The 19,400-nt window shown below is 41.7% G+C and overlaps 1 protein-coding gene across 7 annotated transcripts in view; it reads left to right on the forward strand.

Moving 5' to 3' along the window:
- SORCS1 (sortilin related VPS10 domain containing receptor 1) overlaps positions 1 to 16,470 on the forward strand; it is a 475,161-nt gene extending 458,691 nt beyond the window's left edge. For 2 of the 7 annotated variants that reach the window (XM_044751161.2, XM_044751249.2), the window contains exons 25-27: positions 11,003 to 11,108; positions 11,231 to 11,391; positions 16,194 to 16,470. In XM_044751161.2, the coding sequence (XP_044607096.2) occupies positions 11,003 to 11,108; positions 11,231 to 11,391; positions 16,194 to 16,273 (347 nt within the window). In that variant the 3' untranslated portion in view covers positions 16,274 to 16,470. Of the gene's footprint in view, positions 1 to 11,002; positions 11,109 to 11,230; positions 11,392 to 12,879 lie in introns of all 7 variants that reach the window. The other 5 variants (XM_014844792.3, XM_044751163.2, XM_014844800.3 and 2 more) reach the window with 5 other exon arrangements.
- Positions 16,471 to 19,400: the final 2,930 nt, after the last annotated feature.

Consider the following 19,400-nt stretch of genomic DNA (forward strand, 5'->3'; position numbering starts at 1 on the left):
TAATTCCAAACCTGATTGACTAGCAGTATTGAGCTTCCTATTATGACTGCTCAGCCTCTGGAATAGATGTAGACTTATGTGAGGATAATCAGGTGCAGTTTGAAGAGTAAAGGAAGAGAATGTCAAGGGCTGACATAATAACTGAACCTTTTGCTGTATTGCATTCAGCCATGTTTGTCGTAATAGCATTAGAACTGGAGGTACCCACATGTGCAAAGTCACCCTCAGCCAGATTTTATATACAAGAGACAAGGTTTACGTTAAGGCTAGCACTCTTCAGTGATTGAGATGAGGAAATAAAATATATGAGGGATCAGTTTCTCATTAGAGATGGTTCCTAAGTTAGCTGTAGTTATCTGATTATTGTTTTAAACTATTTGAACGGGTTGGTAGACTATATCTACCAAGACAGTGGAGGGAGTTCTCCTTTCATACACAGAAAATCTGGTACGTTGAGTAGGGGTCAGTGGATTGAGACACTTGCCACAATTTCTTTTGTTAAGTTGAAATTAAAACATTTCTATTTGGATGGGTAGGAAGAGAAAGGAGGAAGAAACCTGGGGAAAAGAAAGAACAGTGAGGAAGAGAATTTGAGACAGAACTTACACCTCAACTCCCTTTCCCTTTCTCTCATCCCCCTGCAGGTGGGAGAAAATAAAAATTAAAAGAAAAAAGGACCACTAATTGCAAGATTTCATGTCTCCTAAGCAGGATTGCTAATACCTTCCCAGGGACCATTACAGCACACTCCTGCGTTCCATTAATTGCTCAGCAGATGTTCAGCAGCCTTCTTTTAAAAATGTTTGAGCCAGAGTATGTTGCTAATGAGAGAGGCAATGCATAATTTGGTTTGTCTCCAAGGAACAAGGACTGTCTCCTTTCAGGAATTTACTAGCCTTACTTTGTTTTTCAAATTCAGTTCCCTATTGCTTTTATGGAAACACAAGGTAAGCATTTCCAGATACCTGGATGTCATTAGAGACTGGATTTAGTTTGTTTTCTCCCCCGTACCTGCAGGTTCTATTTGGGAATTCATTAACTCTGACATCTAAGCTGAGCTACACTTTGAACGCAGTCCTTGTTTTGTTCTTAGTCATTCCTATGCTTCTTGATTTCTATGCAATCCTCTTGAGGACCTAACCACTTTTGACAGCTATGTTTTGGAAATTTCTCTTTGCAAGGAGAGATTTGAAAATATATGAGACTAGAGGGAGAATGAGAAGGTGTTACTAAGAAGGCTGAGGGAGGGCCATGGCCTGAGTGTCTCTCTTTGACCTTTAGGACCTGATGGCAGCTGACATCCATATTTAGCAGACAGAGCTCATGATGTTGCAAAAAGAGCCAGAGAGTTGGAAAAGGGAATAGAAATCTATCTAGCTGGGGACTGGAAATAGTGGTGTTTTGACTGAAGTGTTCCTTTGCTCATGGTATTCTCGATCAGAGCATTTCTCCACCCTTCTCCACCTCTCTACATCTTCTAAGTCTCTTTGTGTTTTAAGGCTCAAATGCCAACATTTGCATGACATCTTTCTAGAGACCTTTACCTGGAGACATCTATCCCTTATCTGAACTCACACGGAGTAGAGTCTTGAGGACACAGTTCATCATATCTTTATATTGTCTCCACCATTGTGCCTAGCAGAGAATTTGCACATGTCAGATGCTCAATAAATATTGCTTTTATAAATAATTAGATATATAATTAATTTATAATCTGTAGAGATATATTCAAAATCCCATTCCCCCAGTTAACTTTGGGATTCAGTTCATTCAGTTGTGAACCTGTCTCCACGACATGCTTCTCACCAATTAGTGAGTAGAGCCTTGCATTGATTTATCCAATAAGCAGCCAGGGAAAACCCAACTCTGTGTTTTTCTTATGTAATGTATCCGTTTAAGATGTTTTATAATCGTTTATATACACATTGTGGGGAATGGGTATGTTGAAGGAAAACTAAAGTTCTGTCTGTGTCCCAAAACAAGAGATCCTAGTGAAAATAGGAGAGGAACTGGCAAGAAAGCTGTTCCTGAAAGACCCTGAAACAAGTATCACTTATTGGCCCTTATTTTACTGCTCTGGTCACTGGCAGGAGTGTTTCCAATATCAGAGAGCAGGCTACTTAATGACAGAGCTCAGGGTCACACACCTTCGACTGCACTGTCTTTACCTTATCAAACAAAGCAGACCTTCTCCACATCCTTTGTGACATCTCCCTTGTGCTCTCTCTCTCCCGTGCTTTTATCCTGGCCTTCTATTGTTTACTTATTTATTTATTCATTTGTTCATTTGTTTATTCAGTTATTTATTTATATTAGTCTTTATTTATTTATATTCTTCTATATTTTAAGAGCTATGATGTCATCCTAGAGAGAGTTTTTCCAGCAAGACTCACAGGAAGCCTCTGAATCTGATGCAGAACGTTTGACTTCTGTAGGGGCTTATGAAAGAACAAACCTGAGCCGTTAAGAAAATATCCCTAAAATGCCAGTAGTTTTCTCATTGCCGCCTAGTCGCCTGGAATTTACTCAAGAGCAAGGTCCATTTCAGACTTATGATCTTATTTCTCGCATGACTCCATGCCCCTCTTTGCCATTATTCCTTTAAAACTATGGTCCATCTGGGGATATGAGATAAATAGGCACCCTCACTCCACACTGGCTAGATCTGAGGCACAAATACGAGTTGCATGAAGCTTTACTAATTCTAAATGAAGAGAATGAAAAATATTCCATGTAAAAAGTTTAATAAAGATGAACCTTAATGTTGGATGGGAGTTCGTCAAAAAGAGAAAATAAGCATGACAGGTTCAAGAGCTGTGTGAGCAGAGGCATAGCAAGGTGACATGGTATGGTTTCTGTATAAAGTGATGCATAGTTTGACATGTTTAGGACATCTAGATACACACCCTCAAGTATTCCTATTTGCTATATTTACCGAAGGTAAAATTATGAGCAGAGGAAAGAGAGAAGGATAAAATTCACGGAAAGCAAATATGCCAGTGTATTATAAACTTTGTCGTTCATCCTCCTGTATGCTAGTGAGAAAAGTTTCACTAATGCAGGTTTGAGATTACAAAGTATGATAAACACGGAAAAGAGAAGAAGTACCAGATGAAAGGATTTTTTAAGTAATAGGTTTGCACAACAGTCAATAATCCTTTCTCTTTTTAACAAAGTATTTACACATTTTACAAGAAATTTTCAACCCAGGTGGCAAGAGAGGGTGTTTATTAGATAGAGATGGAGACCTAGGAGTAATAGCCTCATTTTTGTCTGCCAAAGAAGGTAAGTTTAGGGATGCATGTTGCCTTTGATGTCATAAGACATATAAGGAGGATGGAAATAGGGTGCTGAAACTCAGGTGAACAGACCAGAACCAGACTATTCATTAAACTATGGGCTTTAATTTACCACCTTTTAGTAGATTGTCAGGTGAGAGGAATCTGCAGATAAATTAAAGCCCCAATTGCTGGTACACATCTTTCAAGTTACGTCAAACTCTGTATCTTTGCTCCTATGAGGACCCATGGTCATGAGTAAACTTGGTTGTTAAATTTGGAAGTGGGGATGGCAGTAGCGGGGAAGCAGCTTAAAAACTTGCTGATTCTTCTGTGGTAGAACGGATTCGAGCCTACATGAGAATGGAAGTTAAGGACAGAGCAAGAAAGGCATGAGAATGGAAGTTAAAGACTGAGCAAGAAAGGCGTAACACTGCCGCTTTATTTGAGAGCACAGAACCTAAATAAACTGAGTCACACTAAATTACAAGCAACAGCACCTCAGGGATCATTTGCGTTTCACAGAGTCGTTTATTGGGCAAATAAACTGAAACTTGGGTGGTGGGACTGCTACAGAGATGCACTGGAAGAACAGGAGCGGACTGGTTCCCTCAAAACATTTGGGATAAATGAAACCCTGTTCTGTGGTTGGAAAAATTCTGTGTAAGGCAGTGTAGGAGATCCCTGCTGTCAAGCCGCTGTTCTGGAACCCGACTCTACATCACAATCACCTAGGAAGCTTCATAAAAGTAGAGATTTTTCAAGCCTTGCTGCGCACACCCTGAATCAGAATCCCAGTGAGCGATATCTGGAAATTGCATCTTTAACAAGTTCCCCAGATGATGCTTATGCAGCCAGGCCTTTCACCAGTCTTCACTATCACTCTTCCAGAGCATTCCACGAACAGAAATCCATCTGCGTACTAAAGAAAGGTTCATGTCTATCTCCAGCAGTAAATCTGATTTACAACTCAGGGCATCCACTAAAACAGAGGCATGCATTAAAAAAGAAGAGCTTGTGATATTAAGTGTAAGAGGAAATTAGTAATAAACATTAAAATCTAATTTCTCGGCATATTTGGAGCCAATCTAATTGGCAGAATGGGTAGACAACAGTGGGAGCAGGGAAAAAAATGAAGCATGTCTCTGAATCTGGGATGTACTATATCCATAATCTAGATGAATGGGAAAGGCTAGCCAAGAGCTGTGGCCATGAAGCAGTTGAAAAATGATTAAAGTGTGAACTAGAATCTTAGTGGCAGATGCAATTGCATAGCCATGCGTTTTATGAAAGCTAAACAAATGATATTATCTAGATGCAATTAATGTGCTAGTATGAGCAGACAATGATACATCAGCATCTCGCTATGTTTCTGCACATGTTGGAGAATCAAGGGCTCTTCTACCCTTGGCTTTCCAGTAGGGTCACTGCTTTCCTGGAGTTTTAGATACATATGATTTTTAAAAAAAGTGAAAGGTTAATATTTCTTAAAGGAAGAGCCTTAAATCCCCGGTTGAATAACAGAAAATTTTGAATACACAGTAACACTGCTCCGACCCCCTCCTGGAGCAGTTGCCTTACTTAAGCTGTTAAATTTAGGAAAACTGTCCTTTGTCAAGGGTGTGTGCAGGTTTTTAATAAAACTCTTATCCTGTGTTATCTTGGCCTTCTTGGTTGCTGCTGACTGGTTCAATTTCTTTTTCAGGTGTAATAAAAAGATATTATCACAGAGATATTAGAGAATTAATATTTCCAGGCTTCAGTTGCTACCGCTGGGTGTGTTATGAGTAAATGTGGGATGGGATAGGAACTTAGAATTTCAGCCTACGCCAGGATACATCATGAATCCTGCCCCACAGTTTTACTTTGAGAAAGACTCTTTCCACTTGAAGGCAGAATTAGCATTAGTCAAGAAGCTTTAGAAAATACAATATAACTTAAGCTACGTCGTTATAGATGCAGATGCCAAATCGTGGAGTTGTGGAGCTCTGAACTATAGAGTGAAATAAATTGTTGCAATAACATTTTCCATTTAGGGATGAAATTAGTACTAGTGAAATTCTTCCACAGCCCATAAACTTATCTGTCTCGTTAGTCTCTGGTTGCCTTATTATCTACACAGTTATCCTTTACAAGTCTTTTGTGAGTAAAATCATGCTAGTAGTAGTTTTCCTTCTTTCAGTTTTTCCCCAAAATAAATATTTTTTTTTCCTTTACAAGTAATTAGGCTGTTTCACAGACACATAGACCCAGTGGCTTTTGACAGTTATTAAGCTATTATGATGTTATGATAAGTAATAACAGATGCCAAGATATCTAAACATATCCCTCTCCCCAATGTGATTAAATGAATGTGATATTTTCATAAATATACCAAGAGCCAGCAGTGAGGTTTAGCTGCTAAGAGAGTCTTTCTTCACCATTTTTTCCTAAGATTCCCTGGGCCCATAAAAGGGCCTGAAATGACCACTGGGTAACTGGCCTGAGGATATACCTAGAAACTGTGCAGAGAATAGTTAGTGGGAGCGATCAGATGAATGGTTCAGAAACAAGGTACGCACATACATCAGGCTGGAAAAAAGTGGGAGTTAGGATGCACGAGATATAGTTCCCCAAGGGGAAGACAAGGCAAATAGTCCAGAGAAATTGACAGGAAAAAAAGAAGGCAAGAGAACACAATTGAAACACAGAGAAGATACCAGAACCCAAAGCAAGCTACCTTTTAGACACCAATTCCTTATTCCTGTCCTGGGTTATATCTGTTGTGTCTGCGTAAGCTTTAATAGCATTCTCTTTCATTCTTAAAGTATCTGGGTTTAGAAGTGAACATTTATAGTCATCTTACTTATACCATGCCACCCTGCCAGTGTTAGCAGAAGTCCATAGCAAGAAGTGGGCAATGTAGAGCCCAAAGGTAAGAATTGCTAACTGGATATTTAACCAGTTGAAAGAGAAGAGTTCTTTGAAAAGAGAAGGTATTAGTAAGGTGTTGCTGTGTAACAAACAACTCAAAAACTCAGTGGCTTAACAAAAAAGCATTTATTATTCCTTATGATGTGAGTCTATGGATCATTTGGTTGGTTCTGGTTTTGTCTATCTTCGCTTTTTGTCTGCAATCAGCTATGAATTATTGGATAGAGAGTTCTACCGATCTTGATTGGGGTATCCCGCATGTTGGGGCTCTGCTGGCTGTAGGCTGCCCTAGAACAGCCTTGGCTGGGATAATTCAGCTCTCCTCCAGGTGATCTTTTATCCTTCAATAGACTTCCTTGGGCTTGCTCACACATGGCAATGATAGGATTCCAAGAGAGAGAGCAAAAGCGCACAAGGCTCACAATTGGCACACCATCACTTCTATTTCATTCCACTGTCAAATCACATTATTGTGCTAGCTCAGATTCAGGAGGTGAGGAATCAGATATCACCTCTTGGTGGGAGAAGTTTCAAATTCCATAAAGGTTGCACACAGTGAGGGGTTGATTCAGCAATGCAATTAATTTATGTGAGGCTGACCATTCTCTTAGGGGAGACTTGAAATGCTTTTAGGTAGTTTAGAAAATTGTCCTAGAGCTATAACCAGATTGAGCTACTTACTATTAGCAATCAAGGGGTATGTTTTGTTTGTTGTGTTTTGTGACCCAGGGAATAGAAAGGTCAAGCACACTCTAAAGATAAGGACTAGAGGTTTTATGAATGACAGTAGGTGGGGCCTACCATGCCGTGCTCTCAAACTTGTATGCATAATATTGCACCATATTGTTGGTGTTAAAACTTGGAAATAAACCAAACAAAGGGGGAAGCCAGTGGAAGGAGGTGCTCAGGGTGAGGCATTTCCTAAAGCGTGTTGTGTGGAACTGTGGTCTGCAAGGGTCTGTGGTCTAATGAGTGTGTGAAACACCGTGGTACAGTTAAATGACTTTCTTTCCTGCAGGACTGCTGTGAGCTTTTAATATACTGAGGACATCAGGGATCTCCAAGATGGGAAAACACCATATATACCATTTCCCAAAATTATTTGAGCGTGGAACTCTTCCATCATCTTTCAGGGCTTGTTTTCTATAGAATATGCTTTCAGAAATGTGATAACAATGATATGACAGTGATAAAAATATCGAGCACATACATGTGCCAAACACCATACCAATGCTTTATACATTCCATCTTGTCTTATTCACACAACTTTCTAAAACAAGCATGTGTTTTATCTCCATTATGCAGGTGAGGAAATTGAGGTTCAGTGTAAGTTATTTAGCCTGTAAGTGGCCAAGTCAGAATCTCAGTCCAAAAAGGGACCATATCAATTACTTTACTGCAAACGTGGAGTTTTGAGTTTGCTCTCATACATGCAACCTGTGACCATTTATGTAGCACTCACTGTATATCAATCACTTTTCACAAGAAGACTGTTATTATTGCTGTATTATTATAGTCAACCCAGGTCCTCATTGAATAGAATATCATAATTCAATGCAGTTCTGAGTTGCTTGCAGGATTTTAGAAATGGTGTGTATGGCACCAGACTCAGAAATGTTGAGTCACTTGCAGTACTGTGGTGTCTGTGCTTTACTCTGTGCATGGATAATGGCAAAGAAGCTCCTCAGCACTTTCCCCTACACTTCTACCTTGTTTAGGCTGCAACTGGAGAGGGATTAATTTATGCTAATTCCACACAACAAGCTAAAGCCCATTTATCACAAGTTTCCATTCCTCAGCAAAACACACACAAACACACCTAAGTATTGGGCACACTAAGATATGCAACTGCTGTTGTGTGGAACGATAATAGGCCCGTTTATATTCAGGCACAGATCAGCAAGCAGAAGCCACCCACGGAACACAGAGGGCAGTGGTACTCAATCTCTCACCGCTGCTGCCTGCCTGCCTCTGAGAAGCGACTAAGTGATGCAGAGCTGGGGAGGGAGAGCAGAGAGCACACGTTTTAGAGCTCGGGATACAGAAGCTCATTTTCCCAAAATAACATGCTAATTACTTAACTATGTTAATGCTGCTTGTTTACGAATGAGGATTTGAGTGGCAATGATTTAGAATTGGAAGATTTAAGCTTGTGACGGGGAGAGAGAAGAGGAGGAGGGGAAGAGAGAGGAATAGAGTCCATTTGTGTGTGTGTGTGTTTGCTTTCTGTGTTCGTGAGAGCCTGGCCAAAGCAATCTCCTCTCTTTAGTTTTCCATTTGTTTCAAATACTAACCCTTTCAAGCATCCTTCTTGGTTGCTCCATAACACTGATAACTCTGCTTATTCTCAAAGAGCAGTCAGGTAGGAATTAAAAGTTTAGCTAACATAGCCTACCTACCTTTAACCCTCCTAATAGTCTATGGCTCCTCTCTGGGCCTCCATTTGTTCTCTGTCAAATTAAGGGCTTGCATTAGAAAATTACCTTTAAAATATCTTCCTGTTATCATTTCCTTAAGTGTAATAATGGTATTGTGATAATATCGAGAGAAAGAGAGAGACCTCATCTTTTAGACTTACAGATGAATTTATATGACAGCTGAGATTTGCTTCAAAATAAGCCAGTACTTGAGGGTTGTGGGGACTGGATGGAGGTGGGAATAAAATAATATTGTCTGTGAGTTATTGTTGTTGAAGCTGGATGGCGGGTACATGAGACTTCGTTTCTCTGTGCACACATACCACCCATATGCGTATATGTATACAAATACGTGTCATCCAAGTTTGAGTATGTGAGCTATGATTCCAACTGGTCCTTTTAAAACTTAGCAATCTTTTAACTTGTGTCGCTTGTTAATTTGCTTCTTGTGCTATAGTTTTAGCCCTAATCCGCATCCTCAGAAACATCTTTTTAAATTTCTGATATCTCCCACTGAAATTGGCCCAGGTTGAATATATAGAAAATGTGTATGTATGTGTGTGTGAGATGACCCGGGTTCAAGTATTAGTTCTTGCATTTACTAGTTCTGAATCCTTGGAATGACACTAATGAGAATTTCACTGTTTTTATCTCTTCAATGGAGATCGTAGCCCCTGCCTTCCATTTGTGAAAGTCAGTTGCGATAATATCTATGACAAATGGAAGGTCTTCTCCCCTTGATGACATCCTAACAGTTGTGGCATGAGTTCCAAAGTATTTCTGGACCCCTTTGCTGATGGAACGCTGTTTGCCTGTGTAAATGAAGGAGACCTTTCTTTTCTAATTTTGGGCTGAGAGCACCTTTGCCTTGGATGCTCCACTGCAGTGGAACTACACCCGTCTTCTCACACACACACTCACACACTCGCCCTTCACAGCTTAAGCACCACTTAATTTACAGAGAGAGAATCAGAGGGATTGCTTAGTTTTCATGCTTCCTGAAAGCTGATTTGACTAAAACAACTAAGCCTGTTTTCTGAGAACCAGGGCTTGACTTTTGTTTTTCACCAAAACTATTTGGTATATGGAATATGCTTTCCAGCAGGGGTTACTGAGTGGCTGGGATGTGATCCTTCAATAACCAAAGCAGAAGCAGCCTCAAGTCTTGTCTGAGACCATCAGTATTACAGCCCCCTACTCCTGAACCTTTGTACCTGGGTGACCAGAATGTTGCCCTCTTGGTTCTCAACACAGAAGAGCCACAGAAAATGATGCTTAAAGGTCACCTGCATTTCTGGGTATGAGGCTTTGCTTAAATTGACGGATGGTAAAGGTCAGCATTCAGGCTTCTAAGGGGTACATGTGGCTTGTGTTTTATGCTTGAGCTATGCTATATTTGCAAAAGGTCAGTTTTCAAGAGAGTGAAAATTAATTGCAAACAAAGTCATTAAAGTACAACAGGTTTGACCGTGAAATGGAGGAGGGTTTGGAGGTGGAGACATTTGTTCCTCAGAGCTGCACTCTAAGGGCAGGCTCAGGGAGGGGGAATCTTTGATAGCTGCAAAGGCATCTATTTAGTCTGAGAGGAGCACTCACTGCCTCTGAGAGGCTGGGGCTTCCTGGCATGAGCTGTCAGGGCTCTGGGAAGTTGAAGAGACAACACTGGATTGCTCACCCCTGCTCCAGCCTCAGAGTGGCTGCCTTTGTAAAATATTCACTTAGCCATCAGTATCCTGTGTGCAAAAATTATAAGCATGCTCCATGACTCTCCCGTTCTTTCTCTCACCTGACAATTGCTGGGATAGGAGTGAGAGAGAGTAGATAATTCATAAAAATATTCCTTTAGGGGGTGTTTCTGGTTATTTGCATTGCATAGAGAGAAAAGTTTGCATTCAGAGTATATGAAAATTTAATAATTATGTTATTGTAAATATTGGTTAAAAATAATAATATCAGCAACTGTAGCAATAAAAGCTAATACTTATGGAAAGCTTAATATGTGCCTGTCACTGTTATTAGTGCTCTACATACACGAAGTCATTTGATCCTCACAAAAACCCAATGAGATGTGTATTGTTCATCTCACCACGTGAGGCACATTAACGTGAAATAACTTGCCCAGGATCACACAGCCAGCACATAGTAGAGCTGGCCTGAAATCCAAGCTTTCTGGCTCCGGGGTCTGTGCTTTGAATTGCTTCCCTGCACTTTTTGAACAGGCCAGCTGGAGCATTCTGGGAGCTGACACAGGCTCAGATGCATGCACATATGGATATATGTGCATCCCATGTGGTTTTCTGGGACTCACCATGCCTCTTGTGAACAGTGTAAGCCTCTTACAGAGTCACACCTGCCCATATCTCTGCTCATGACCATACTTTTTTTGTTCCCTAGCTCCACTCGTGGACCTCACTCCAACCCACAGTGGATCTGCCATGCTGATGCTGCTATCAGTGGTGTTTGTGGGGCTGGCGGTGTTCGTCATCTACAAGTTTAAAAGGTACGTGTCCCTCCATCCACTTCTCCCCTCCCTCTTCCTTCTCCCTGACAGGTTCAGAAGCACGTGTTGCAGTGACATACGTCTCCCGGTCATAGCAGTGATGGTTTCTGTTAATGTTTTAGGAAGATCCCGGGGATTAATGTTTATGCCCAGATGCAGAATGAGAAAGAACGAGAGATGGTCAGTCGAGTCAGTCACACTGAAAGCAGGTCCCATATCCCTCAGACTGAACTAAGGAGGCCTGGCCAGCTGATAGATGAGAAGGTGGAATCCCAGCTCATAGGTAAATGATTCCCAGTAGCCATCAGCTGTCCAGCCAAGTAGTCAATGGCTGATTCTCTCTCTAACCCTTTTCTGGCTTGATGTAACCACTTTCTTCTGCTCTAACATCCCTGAGAGAAACAGCTAAGATGCCTCTTTCCCTGCTTCCTTCCATTGGAATAAGGAAAAAAAGCCTTCTTGCTCCTGTCTAGTTTTTTTCTCATGAGTTCATTCTTCTTTTTGCAAAAAATTTTGCTAAAACATTGGCCTTCAAAATCTTCATGGGCAAAGAGCAAAGCATTTACTCTAACAATATACAAAAAGGAGGGGCCTCAGAGGCTGGATCTGTGGTCTGGAGGGCTGGGCAGGGTTTGAGGAACAGGTTTTGTAATGACCAGAACAAGACATGGCAGCCTGACCTTGAGACAGCTCCAAGGATGGCAGATCACTCCAGAATACTCAGAGAGGAGAGACATCATGAGACTAGTAGAGAAGGGACAGACTCATCACCCTGGGATTTTTTTAAATCTAGCAGTAATCTAAAAACTATCCCCCGGGAAATATGGAACCTGAGAATTTTAAGGACAAGAAGCATAAAGCTTGCAGGACATCCCAGGAATGGGACATCCTGAGAGAGACCACTGGAGGGTTAGACTGTTACAGAGCAGAATGGCAGATCTCTTCCTCTTTTCGGCTGCCCCTTACCAGAAGTCTTAACATGGACTTCACATTTCAATAGAGCTCTCTGCCTGTGAAGTAAGCATGGGAATCCAACAGCTAGGTGTAGGGAGTCTCAAGTGAAATTGTCAAGTCCTACTATTTATTGCAGAGGAAATTTTCCAGGAAGTTAGACAAACCCGAGGAGACACTATTGTGATCCTGTCTTTTGGCATCAGGAGTTGAAGCTGTAAATGTTCCCAGGTTCCTGCATTGCTGACTATGATGCATAAATTATGATATAACCATTCAGGCTTCACTCTAATGGGATGTTGCCAGACCACCTAGAAGGCCTTATAAGATTTTTAATCTGTTACTTGGGGAAAAAATGAGTACCTAAATGGAAACATAACCCTCTCTTTAAATGGATATGGGAAAGTTCTGTGGCTGCATTAAGGGGAAATTTAAATGCAATAACTGGCTCGTATGGGAGGTAATAATAACAACTACAGCCACATCTGGTGTCCAATTTTCACAGTGTGCTTTCCTTTATTTGGGGAGACAGGGTGATAAATGCGTAATTGCTTTGGGTTAAAAAGAAAAAGGCTTTTCTGTCTTCAAGTCCAGAAAGCGTTCACCCTGTCTATTCACTTCTAAAGCTTCTAAGTGCATTTTTGTGGGTCATTTGGTTTTCAATCCCATTTCCACGGGGTACGAAGCACAGCCGCTGTTTACGTTATTAAAGTAGCAAGCCGTCCTTCTCCAGGAACGTCTCTCAGCACATTGCAAAGTCTCTGACACCTTTCCATTTCCAGTGTCATTAAATGAGTAAGTGTTACACGTTTTCTCTTAGGAGAGTAGCTTTACCCTCCCCTCCCTCCCCTTCTACTCAACCTGGTGACTCATCTCTCCGATTGCAAAGAGCAAGACACGCCACTCCACCTTCAACGCCAAAGCGGGGATCTGCTGGGGCACAATTTGCAATTTAAGGAAAACCCCCAAAGGCTACAGGCGACCTGCTGATCAGGAAAGAATTTCGCTCTTGTCAAGTGCATCATCCTTCATGACCACTAACTTTGTGTTTTTTTTCTTTCCTTTGTTGTTCTGTTTCCTATTTCGCCAGGAAGTATTTCCATAGTTGCTGAGAATCAAAGCACAAAAGAAATCCCTACCTATGTAAATGTTTGAATGGAGGACGCCAGTAAAAACAAAAACAAACAAAAAATAAAATAAAAACAGTCCAAGTCCAAACAAACAAACAAACACTCACTGCATCGGGACTTTTTAATTCTTCAGACACAGACAACAAGGGTTTTTAGCTTTAAGCCTGTGCATGTGGACAATACCTTGAGAACAGGCTTGGAGGGCAGTGTACAGGTGCTGTATTTTACTGGAAAAACACTCCCCTCCCCCTTTCTTCTTCTCTCTCTTTTTTCTGATCGGTCGTGTTTGTAGAAAATTCATAACATATAAAAGCCAAGGAAATCTGCATGTATTTTTGGAAATATTCTTGGCTCTAGATTTAACAGCTATTTTAGCACTCCAGGCTGGCGGGTGGATTAGCCACCCCGGCCCCTTTCATAAGACACAAAGACATGCACAGGAGTCTGAAACCCTGAGCTGTTTCTCTGTTCCGCTTTTCTTATTGCCATTTTCCCTTCTCAGTTATCTTTCGTGGCCCTGCGGGCCAGCAGTGGCCACAAGGCTGCTTTCTCCACTGCGTGCAGCCACAGGGACTAAGAAGCGACTTGAAGTTTCACATATGCAGGCAGAGTAGGGAAGAAAGGCAGGCAAGGGGCAAGCGTGTTGGAAGAGGACCTTTGTTTCCTGTTCACCCCTTCCCATCAGGGCTGCTTTCTCTGGCAGCTTTCCCCACTCCTGCCCCAAAGTAGGTAGAAAACAGAATCCCAGGTACCCATTGTTCTACTTTCCCATTGTTTGCTACCCATGTGTATTCATGATCTGTTGATGTCTTTGTATCTCTTCCTTCCAATCCCCAAGTTATCCTTCAACTGCTCCTACTTTTTGTCCCCAAACATGTTGCTAGATTCTGGGCATTAATCCTGTTGTTCCCTAAATACTGACCCAGCCCCTGCCAACCCTGCCTCCACCACCCACAGGTATCTGATCGCTCCGTTAGTTTTGTCAGTTTTATACACTCCCAAGCATGCCAGCTTACATACACACTGACCAAACTGCATCCTGGCCTGCAGGGTTCCACTTCCTGTATCCTTTGTCTCCTCCTGTAGAACCTGCTTCTTCCAAATATCATCACTTTTCCCACCTAGAAACACGTAACGTGTGTGAAAGAGTTGAGACATGCAAAGCAATTCAAACCTGGCCCTGTACATTACAAAAGAAAGCATCCAGATAGATAATGGTATTCTCATACCTTAACAAAAATCTCATGCGGTCAGATTCCAAAAGGTTCTTGTGAGAATTGTTTTGAATGTGTTACCCTGTGGCAGGGCAGTTTCCTCCTGTGATGGTTGCTCTTACTGAGTATTTCCTCTCTCACAGTAGAGTAAAAGTATTTGTAAAATAAAACTGATTTCAACCAGAAGAAGAAGCAGGCTAATGGATTTAATGTTTAGGAGTCTCAAAAAGTCTGAGAATACACAGAGGTCTTATCTTCACCAGGATGAGATTTCGATGATGTAGGATGGTCCCCGACATTTCACAGGTGTGCCCTCTGATCTCTGAGTATCACAGTATCAGCAAAAGACAAATCAATAAGCATAAAGCCGGGGGAGTTAGCTGACTAACTAAAACAGAGGGGCTCAAAGCATGAAGAAATCCCTGTTTTTCCAGGGCAGTCATGAAAGAAGGCCCAGAGAAGGGAAGGAGCAAAAGTATGTCGAGCAGAAGCCCTTGGAGTCTTAGGAATTGGGCAAAGCCCGTCTAAAATCTAGGAAAAAGTGGTTTTGAAAAACCGCTCAGAGAGTGCAGCCTCCTTCTTGGCCATGTCCCCAAGCCACCAACAGAGTATAACAGGGCTCTGTGGTCGTGGGGGTGTCCTGAAGATTCTGCAGATCCGTGCCCCTTTGTAGCTCAGCAAGGGAGGAGAAGCCAAGCGGCAGTCAGAAGTTAATCAAGCAGAAGGTTTGGTGGTTGAGGATGCCCGGTAGGAATCTGGGCAATGGATTATGCCTGAGGCAGCCATCTGTTTGTAGAACTCAATTGATCCCCAACCTGCCAGGCTTCCTATCCCATAGGAAACATCCTCATTGATCCTCTTCAGTTGGAGCCTCCCAAATTGAATCTGGAAGACAAAGTGTTTGGAAACCAAAAGAGGCTCACTCAAAGCAGCACAGGGAGTCCTCAGAGTTGCAGTTCGGTTGATTTTAATTGGAAAATTATGAAAAAATGGAATAACAATCTAGCACAGTGCCTTGCCTAGAGGAGGTATCAAGAAAATGATTTGTTTAAAAATAAATGAATGAATACATGAGAAGACATAGGGAAGAATGGGCTTGTAAGTCCTAATTAAAAACAGAGGTGGACATGAGACGCCTGGCATTTTGGAAAGTGATCAACGATGGCCAGCTCTAGATTCTGCATCTCCAGGGTCCTCATGTGCCTCTCCTCAAAGCTCCCTCCCACCTGTAGGAGATTCCTGAGGCCAGGTGCTGCTCAGAGGGGCCCTCATTGTTCTCACAATCTAGCTCCATGCTTCTCAGGAGTATCAGCATCACCTCGGACTTGTTAGAAATGCAAATTTGGTGTACCCCTCTCCCCAGACCTACTTAATCAGAAACTCCAGGCGTGGAGCCCAGCAATCTGTTTTCACAAGCTCTTAAAGTGATTATGATGTCCACTAAAGTTTGAGAACCACTGAACTAGGCCATTCGAGCTCAATCCCAAAGAGAAGGTAGTAATGAGAGCCTGCAAATGGGAGGTATCCAAGTGCCTACCTACTCCCTAGCAGCAGGTGCAAACACAATAGGAGTTGGGTGGGCATGAGGCAGAGAGTGGGTGGGGAGAGATGGATGTGGAAGGTAAGATTCAGGGCAAACTAACAATCTGACATTGCCGCCTTTTCCAAAATCTCAGCAGGCAAACTGTGCGTGCTGTACCCTGAACTACCCAACCAACATTTTCTCCTTTGCGTTACTCCTAATTGGATTCACTGTCCAAAATGCAGAGGTTTGCTTTGCTTTTTTTCAGAAGTTCCAAACAGCAACTTTGAGAGCAGTGGGGTGCTTGGCAGCTGTTCTGTGTTTTCCAGGATTCCAACTGAGCATTGAAATCCCTCATTTGCCAACTTATTTTTATAGGAAGCCAATTAAAAAAAGAAAAAGTTTTCTTATAGTATCGGAACTATGTCTAATTTTAAAACAACTTTTCTGATGTATTTTTTGTTAAATACTATGTAGTGTAATGTATAATTGCTCTTGTTTATTGCTTTTACAATCATATTTATTAAACAGATAATGTCTCTAAAGTCTTGGGCTCAAGGTGTTTATTTTATCTCAAATCTTTGTATTCAGTCTTGATATAGAAGTAATGCATCTATAGGATTTCATTAAGGCTAATTATAGTAAGCACCACAGGCTTGAAGGGTTTGTTTTTTGGGGGTTTTTTTTGGTAACAAAGTAGAATATATTCTACTACTTGAATTCTACCTGCATTTCAGTTTACTATTTAATGTCTGTTACACTATTAAATTACTTTATTCTCTTTAAAAATCACTCCAAACTGGTTACTTTGGAATGACTAACATGCTCATTATTGTTAGTTCAAAATTAGAAATTATTAATATGCAACAAACCCATTCAAATTTGTTCATAGTCTTGTAGTTACAAAGGACCAAACCTGCATGTACTGAACTGAAACTTGGGGAAAGGTGAAGGCTCACATGAAATCATAGAAATGCCTTTGAACCTGGAATTAGGAGAGTAGAGTTCTCTGGCTATGCCAGCTGTGTGACCTTGAACAACGCACTTTAACATATGTTAAATGCTAACATACGTTAGTGTGCTCATGCTTATAATTTGAAGGAAGAGGATACCTCCCAGCTTTGGTATTCTGAGTGGGTGAGTCATTCCTGAGAGTCCCAAATAACTGATTTAAACTTGGTGGAAAATAAAGAGGTGGACTGGATCCACATCTTTTCAGCCTTATGGCTTACCTAAGTAAGCGGTGTCTCTTATTGGGTAACGTTTTGCCCTTATATTTGGCTGAAACATCTGTGCAGACACAGAATCCTCCTTAGTCTTCCCAAAGACCTGCAAGGTTCGGAAGGGCACTGCCTCAATAGCACAGTTTCAGCTTGCATGAGAATTCCTGTTGTTTTTAGGTGGCCTTTAACCCTTCCTTTCCCATGGCTGTATCTTCCTTCCTACCCTCCATTCTTTTCCAGGACAGAGCCTCTGTTGCTCTTCCCCATCAGGAGCAGTTTCTCTCCTGTGTCACTGAGGGTGCAAGCAGTCAAACAAAAATCGTCCCTAGAGATTTCCAACAGAGGGGATTTAATATGGGGAATTTGTTAAGTAATTGAAGAGCCAAGATGCCAAATAGGGGAAAGTGAGAGCACCCCAAGATTAGCATCAACAGGAAGCCCCTCCCTTCCCTGGGCTGCAAGGACACAGGGATTCCCAGAGCCCAGGACCCAGAACCACAGGTTGAAGCTGAGGTCATGGAGGAAATGTCTGGCGGTTACTGGCGCCATAGAAGAGCCATGGAGGAGATGAGGCCATAGCTGGTGATGCTGCCCAAACAGAGGATACAGAGAGGGTGCTTGCCTTTTCCCTTGCTCTGGTCCTCCCATCTCTAGCCCATGCTTCCCATTGGCCAAACCCAGCCGCAAGGCTGTGGGCAGTGGAGCCTGGGAGACATAGTTTCCTGAAATACAAAGCAGAGCAGGAGAGGAGAAGGGAGTGGTCTTGAGAGAACACAGGCAGGCACAGCACCTCTTTCAAGTTCAGCCCACATCAAATCCAACAAATCTCCCCCAACCCAAAGGCACTTATGAAACTGTAGGTGCTCCTTGCTCTGTGACATTCTTTCACGTATTTCCCTTTAAACAACATGTATTTAAAACTTGGCTTTGTGTTCATGTCCGCCACTGTATGCCTTTCTCACCAAATTCTATGCTCATTTAGGAGAGGATCTTTGTTTTTCCTTTCACTCTTTCAGCCCCTAGCACTGGACATTGCCATTAGGGGGCACTAGATAAATGTTTGCTGAAACTCAACGCTGTATTTTCAGCTTTGTGTTGTGAACAAGGCCATTTTATTTAGCAGTGATCTCTGAGGTGCTGTCTCGGGTCCAACTCCCTTACCCAGCTAGCACCTCTAATTACATGTTCAATTGGTGTTTGTCAAGAACCAGCACATCCTTGCCCTTCCTCTCTGTTACCACTCAAGCTGCTGTATTCAGGGAGCTATTCTTAGATATTAATTTAAGTGAAATAATTGCAGTTTAGAAAAGAAAAAAACACTGGCTAGAAGGTAGCATGAAAAAGTCCTAAGTTTGGTTTCTGAATCATTATGTAATTTGTTTCCCTATTTCTTAGGCATTAGTAGTATTTTGAACATGTATGTTAGGCTGATGCTTTCACTGTGGGGGAATCCCAGAATAATTCCAGATGGACATATACAAGGAAACAGCTGTTGTCATTTTCATGTTAAATGCATGAAAAGAAATCCTTGGTTTACAGAATACAAATATTTATTAATCCATATGTGGTTCAGACTTCTTTGGATGGTGATAATATAACTGCGAACTAGGCAGATAAGATATCTACCTTCATGAGCATGTATTCTAATAGGAACAATGAACAAATCCAATTTAATGTAACAAATACAATGCTATCATACATATAAATAATTTGAAGATATTGTAGGGGAGGAAGACATTTCCTTTACCCACTCTGGGTCCTTCTGGCCAGACAACGAATTAAATTCACATAAGACAGCATAACAAGAGAAAATTAAACAAAGCTTTATAACATGTATACATAGGAGAGGCTCTGGAAAACTGAGCAACTCCCCAAAATGGCAGGAGTTCTCATCTTAAATACCATCCTCAGCTAAAGACAAAGGAGGATGTTGGGGGTGGGGGAAGTCAGTTATGGGAGGTTACCAGAAAAGCACGGTAAACAAGGGTAAGGTTATTATGCAGTTTTAAGTCTTTGCCTTCTGCACTGATAAGAGCTGGTAAAGATAAGGTTGTACCCCCTTCTCCCTGGTACAGAGAGGAGACACCTTTACAGATGGAGATTTCCTTTACAAATGTAAATGTCTCTTACAATGGGTAACTTCTGCTGTTCAGAGTTTCTCTCATATCTGCAATTTTTAAAAGTAACCAGCCCTAAATCATCCTCATGCCAAGGAGACATATCTTGGGGTGGCCAATTCCAGTCCCCCACAA

Source organism: Equus asinus, chromosome 2 (genome assembly GCF_041296235.1).
Source record: "Equus asinus isolate D_3611 breed Donkey chromosome 2, EquAss-T2T_v2, whole genome shotgun sequence".
Taxonomy (NCBI): Eukaryota; Metazoa; Chordata; class Mammalia; order Perissodactyla; family Equidae; genus Equus; species Equus asinus.